Source organism: Neltuma alba, unplaced genomic scaffold, assembly GCF_004799145.2.
Source record: "Neltuma alba isolate B1F8T4 unplaced genomic scaffold, ASM479914v2 tig00010865_pilon, whole genome shotgun sequence".
Taxonomy (NCBI): Eukaryota; Viridiplantae; Streptophyta; class Magnoliopsida; order Fabales; family Fabaceae; genus Neltuma; species Neltuma alba.
Window position 1 is genome coordinate 65581 of NW_021635657.1, and position 6339 is coordinate 71919.

General features: G+C 31.2%; 1 protein-coding gene across 1 annotated transcript; it reads left to right on the top strand.

The window, feature by feature from the left end:
* Window positions 1-1897: 1897 nt before the first annotated feature.
* LOC114759556 (uncharacterized) lies at window positions 1898-2755 on the top strand. The gene has a single exon (XM_028948754.1). It carries the CDS (start codon window positions 1927-1929, stop codon window positions 2509-2511), a length of 585 nt encoding a protein of 194 aa, XP_028804587.1. The 5' UTR covers window positions 1898-1926; the 3' UTR covers window positions 2512-2755.
* The last annotated feature ends 3584 nt before the right edge of the window (window positions 2756-6339 follow it).

The window sequence follows — 6339 nt, forward strand, 5'->3', positions numbered from 1 at the left end:
TAGATTATTAAAATATGATTTTGTCTTAGTCATATATTTTGTTTGTTTCGTAAATTAAACTAAAATCTAAATGCTTTGATTTTAAAAGTTATCCAAACTAAAATTTAAAATATGATTAGATAATTACTAAGTGGCTTCATAATGATCTATCCTCATCTTTGATGATCTTAAATATTTCTAATTATCTTTTATCTGCAATAACTACTTAATTCATTCCTAATAAATATAACAAAGCTGGGGTAGTAATAATGTCATATATAACACATATGAAGAGTTTTTTTTAAAAAAACATTTTATTTTATATTTATTTATATTTATATATATAATACACTAAACATATAATTTTTCTCATGAATTTCAATATATCCTTTTTGTCATCTATACTGTAGTTAAATCTAAGTCATAAAAAGTTGAGATGTTGCAAGGGTTTACTTAAGCTGCTGATGCCTCTCGTGGTTTTCTCTTTTGTCATCTCACTTGCTAAAAAGGATTTCTGGATCGAACCGTCATATGGACTCTCACCCTTTCCTCTCTAAATTTGTGCCTCTCTTTTAACTCATCAGGAGTCAAATTCTTCAAAAAGGAAAGAAATGATGGGATATGGAATCATGGTTAATTAGAATTTTCATATATTTAGGATATTTATCATTATTAAGGAATATTTGGTTTAATTTTAATTTAATTATTATCTTTTAATTATTATTTGCATTCAAGTTTAAGATTCTAAAGCTTTTTATCATTAATTTCTAAGTTGATCTCAAGGCTTATAAATAGTACCTCAAGTTATTTGTTTTGTACACCTTATGATTTAAATAAACATATTATTATATAAGTTTCTCCTTCTTTGAGTTTTCTTTTTCTTTTATTCGCTTGATTTCTCCCTCATTTCTTCTTGTCCTTCCTCTTCTAGTCTCTTTTTTCCCTTTCTCTATCTCTCCTTTCCCTCTTTCCCTTCCTCATCCTACATCACAAGTCTTAAACATACTACAAACAACTTACATTTAGTACCATAACCTCCTTCTATAAGTAATTTATGTTTAGGACAGGAGTGATAATGTTTATTCCTTCAGGCTATTTGCATGCTTTTGTTTTTTTTTCCCCCTATAATTGCATGCCTTTGTGATGTGATGAAGTGAGGAGGTTATGCTCATTGGACTTTTCAAAAAAAAATTTAGTAGGTCCTGGTGGGCTTTAGGCGCGGACAACTGTCCTTCCCTTCAAGAGGATAGCTAAATCACTATTCACCAGTACTCATTAACTATATTCTTAAAAACTTGTAACACCCGATTCATTTAAAAATGGGTCGGGTATAAGATTATGAGATCTCAATATATACAATTAATGATATTTAAATAACATCTTGATTGAGATTTAAATATATTGAATTAAATGGAAAACATTATAAATAAATGCAATTTCAAATAGAGGCTCAAATAAAGAAATTAATAATTGATTTTGAATTTAAATAGTATCTTAATTAGGATTTGAATATATTAAATTAAATGAAAATATCATAATTAAAATAATATGCCAATTGGAGGCATAAATGAAAAAAAATAAATGAATAATTTCAAATTTTCATCTACTCCCTATAAATTTAGTATCTCTAATTCAAATTCCATTAAAAAGAATAAACAATATACTTTTATTAAAAGAAAATATTCAATTATCTTAAATAATATAATTTATTAAAATTTTAAATATAATCAAATATGCTAATATGTGTATGGGTAGAAATTTTTAGTTCCCGGTCAAAAAAGCAATTTTTAGTTCTATTCTATGGGGGGCGTTTAGCCCTTTCTGCCTACGGACGGGAACATGCTGTCACTAAGAATCTGCCACGTGCCTTAATCATGGCCAACCACCGACATCAATTGCTCTCATGACTCCTCGCACCCCAGCTTGTTTAGTTCATACGGATAAGGCATGGCGTCCACTCCGCTACTCTCACCCTCCTCCGCCGCCGTAACGCACCAATCTCTTCCATCTTCTTCCAATTCTCTCTTCCCTGTTTTCTCTTCCAAGCCCATCGCGAAATCCCTCCGGCCATTCACGAGGCTCCACGTGTCCTCTCCGACCAACAAGTCCGCCGCAGCCGCTCCATCAGCCCCTAAAAAACCCGCCGGGGAAACCGTCTTCTTTGACGGCGGCGCCCACTATGGGGACCTCCTAGCCAACCTCCTTCTCGGTTTCACTCTCCTATGGTTGCCCTTAACCCTCGCCGCGGTTTCCAGGGCGTTCTACCTCAGATACCGGTTCACCAACCTCCGGGTCACAGTGATTTCGGGTCTTACGGGTCAGGACCGAAGCGATTTCTCGTACAAGGTGATTAAGGACGTTCAGGTGGTGCCCAGATTCATCGGCGAGTGGGGCGACGTAGTGATTACTCTCAAGGATGGGACTAAGGTTGACCTGAGAAGCGTCCCTAAGTTCAGAGAAATCGCCAAGTATTGCCTCGCCATGGCAGAGAAGCCTGTCGTTTTGAAGGAATCTGGGCCTAAAGGGTTCTAGAATTTTCCCAAAAGGTATGTATTCTGTGAATGTAAGATTTCCAATTTTATTATAGACAATAAGCTTTTTTTTTTTTTTTTTTTTGCGGCTGGTAATGTTATAAGCTATGCATAGTTCTCTTGGATATTCATTTCATACTTACAATGTGGCTTAAATTAATTTGCTTCTTGTATCTTATTCGTCATGTATCCATCCAAACTGATGAACGCATATCTTAGGAATCTAAAGATTGTGATTCCCAGAAGTGTTTTCTTAACTATCAAACAAGAACGTCTTCCGTTTAACGTTGGAGGAATATGATCAAATCAATGTGATATTGCATTATACTACCTCCTGAAAGACTCAGTTGATACGCATGTATTTCAAAGAAATAACCTAAATACTGCCTCCTCTTCCTCTTCTTCTTACTCTACTCATAGTTTGACTAATTTAAATAAATTAAGAGAATTTATTAAGAGAGTTATTTATAATAAATAAGTATTATATTTGTTAAAATACCTTGTTAGTTACGTGTATAAATATAAGATACAAAGTGAATTGAAATTTTACTCTTTTTATTTATTTATTTTTTTTGCCATTATCAAATTAACTGTTATACTAAAGACCGGAGTTAGTATATTATAATTAAGTAATATGTTTAGCTTTTTTAAGTTTTTTTAAATTTGTCTACTGAGTCTAATATTAAAAATTATAGGTAGTATATACGGCTATGAATTAGTGATAAAGCTGAGGAGGTGTTCGACACATTCAATGTTCTAAATTTTTATGCGGATCAGTGGATCCTACATATTAACTTGGCAAATCTAAGTCATAAATTTGGAAAGTTACAGCTACCTTTTTTTACCTTGAAAGCATCAAATGCTGCATTTTAAAATGCTAAGTCTTTGTTATAACGCACCATCACAATTATACCGCATCTTTCAAGCTAATTTAGACTGTAGCAGATTAGCTTTAACAAGCCTATGCTGTGTGATGCCAAAACATGTGGGTGTGTGTGTGTGTGTTTTTTGTTTAGTTATTATATATGGTGTGTTTTGAAAGTACTCTAAAATGCTTGGTTCAGGCTTAGTTTAATTTCTTAGATTTATGTTTTAGATTTGACAAGTTAATATGCGGATTTAAGTTACTTTTTGCTTTTAAATGTAGGAACTAGTTGAGAGTTTTCGATCTAAATTCATTTTGTTTTTTAAATTTATAATTTTTTCTAAATTATTCTTGTTAATTATGTATATTAAAGTTGTTTTCATTAACAGAGTAACTTCTAATGTAATTTGTAAATAAATGACTAAAAAGGTATTCTAGAAAAACAAAATTGTATCTTTTACAAATAACTAACTTTTTTTTTACCAGTATAATTAATCCATTATATTCTTAATATCTGATCAATTGGATAATTATGTCCATTTTGATTTCTTTTGCCTAAAATGATGGAAGGAAGTTCACGTGAACAATTATTCTGAGGAAGGGAGCTTAGCCTTCTAATATTGAATTTTTATGGGTCTCATGGTTCTCAGCGGACTCTAGAGTATCAAGATTCTCACATCGATGATAAAACTCCTTATAAGGCAGTCAGGCAGCACGTGTCATATTATATGGTACATAAGTTTCTCAAGTATATTATTATTAATATTTGAGTTAAGGGGTAAATGCGTGCCGAAGTTTTTACACAGGAATACTGGGTATCTGGAAAATTTTTGGGTTTAAATTTGCTCCAAAAATTTAAAATCATAGTGTCCCTTATCGATAAAAATATTAACGGTCAACATTACTGTCTTAATGATCAATGTTAATTTTTAATGGTGCAAGGTAATATTAGTATGATTTTAAATTTTCAGAAAAAATTTACATCGAAAAAACTTTCAATTATGCAACACTCTTGAGTGGAAGTTTTTGAAGCAAATTTGCACTTTAACCTTTGATATTTTTTCATATTTGATTAAAGTGTGTTTGGAAAAATGTCGGAACAAGTCGAAGTCAACAGGGTATTACTTCAACCAAAACATGGTTTTGGCTTATTCCTATTTATTCCCCCAATAAATTGTCAATATGGGCATACGCTGGAAGAACTAAGGGGTAAACTAAAGAGGTGTATTGATCAAATTCTAAAATAATCCCTTGCAAGTTGAGAATCTGGAATGATTTGAAGCATTTATTTCGTGCTCATATTCTTTGTTGAAAATAAATCATTTTATATTACAATCATGGAGTTAGAGAGAAGATCACACAAGAATACAGAGTATGATAGGGGATGGGATTTATATCTAAGATTACCACTGGTTCTTAATATAAGATTGAATTACTAATTATATTTTATATTAAAAATAAGAAGTAGTAATTGTTTACTTGTTCTTTTGCCCATGTCCTTTTTGGAAAACACCACAAATAGTAAATTTTTTGGGGTAGTGATGAGGCGTCAAATTACATTCTCTACATGTGAAAAGACGACCATACGAAACTTCTATAAGTTTAGAACCTTGTATAAATAATTTCCTTAATCTTTAAAATTTGATTATAAATCTCCTAAACTTACAAGTTTATGCAAGTAACCTAAATTATTAATTTTATATCCTTTTTTTTTTTTTGAGCGCATAAGAATTCCTCAAAGTGAGTTATATGTCGAGAGACACTCAAGCTTTAAGCACTTTTAAACAAATAACAAGCAATAAGTTGTTGTATGATAATAAAGTTTCAAAGGTTATGGGAGTTATTTACATGTCATATAAAGTTTATAGAGGTTTTATAAATAAAATTTAGTCTACTTAAAATGTAAGAAAAACTATATTGCAATTTGCAATTATTAATACTTTCTCTTTATTTTTAATTTAGCTCCTTTTTTTCTTTCAATTAAATATTTCAATTTTGTTCTGTTAGCATCATTAGATTTTGTACAATGGCTAATAGCTCTAACAGAGCAAAACTATAGAATTAACGGTACTACCGTAGTAAAATTAATATATTTAATTAAGAGAAAAGACACGCCGATGGGTTGGGAAAAAGCACAAGGACTTGCAAAATGACTAGACTGTGGGTAAAAAAGATGCATTCACAGGAAATCTATAATGGTTGAGTGAGCTGAGAACTTAATTCTTAACAAGTTGAGTTCGGCCAAAAAAAAAAAAAGAGTAAAGTTGAGAGTTTGAATTCACTCCAACTAGCTCTAACCATATTATTTGAATGTGATTTAATAATATCTAATATTATGTAATTATTTAAAAAAAATTAAAAGAAAATGCAATCAAAAGGGGAAAATGATATTGTGAATAATGAGAATGTGGGCTAGATCTGGATTCATATCAAAGTCTCGCGTCAGGGAATAGTCTCTTATAACATAGCAAATCAATATTTAAATCTTTGTTAAGAAATGTATCTATACTTAATGTCTGACAGTATTTCGAATAGAATTATTTTTAATAAAAAAAATGCCTATACATAGCAACAAGATAATAATCATAATTCATGATTAAAAACAGAGTTGAATTCTAATGAGCCCAAGTTTACAAATCGGGCTTGGGTTGGGCGTTGTTTGGGCTTGAAATCCCTCCTCACTAAAAACTCCAAATAGATAAAAGAAAATCCTACAAAACATGGTTCTCTTCCATGCGTCGTTCTGTGTTATTGTTTTGCAATGTTTTGTCCTTTTCCTTCTTTCGTAAATTTCAAGCATTATCACATGAATCAAGTTTGTGTCTTCTGACATTATTTGAAAATTTAAAAACACGCTTTGATGAGTGTCGGTGCTACATACTTCTCCCGATTATTTCTTGGAATAATTCTCAAGATATTTAATTTCAAATGACTTCATCCTTTCAGTATGGCCATGCCTGGTTC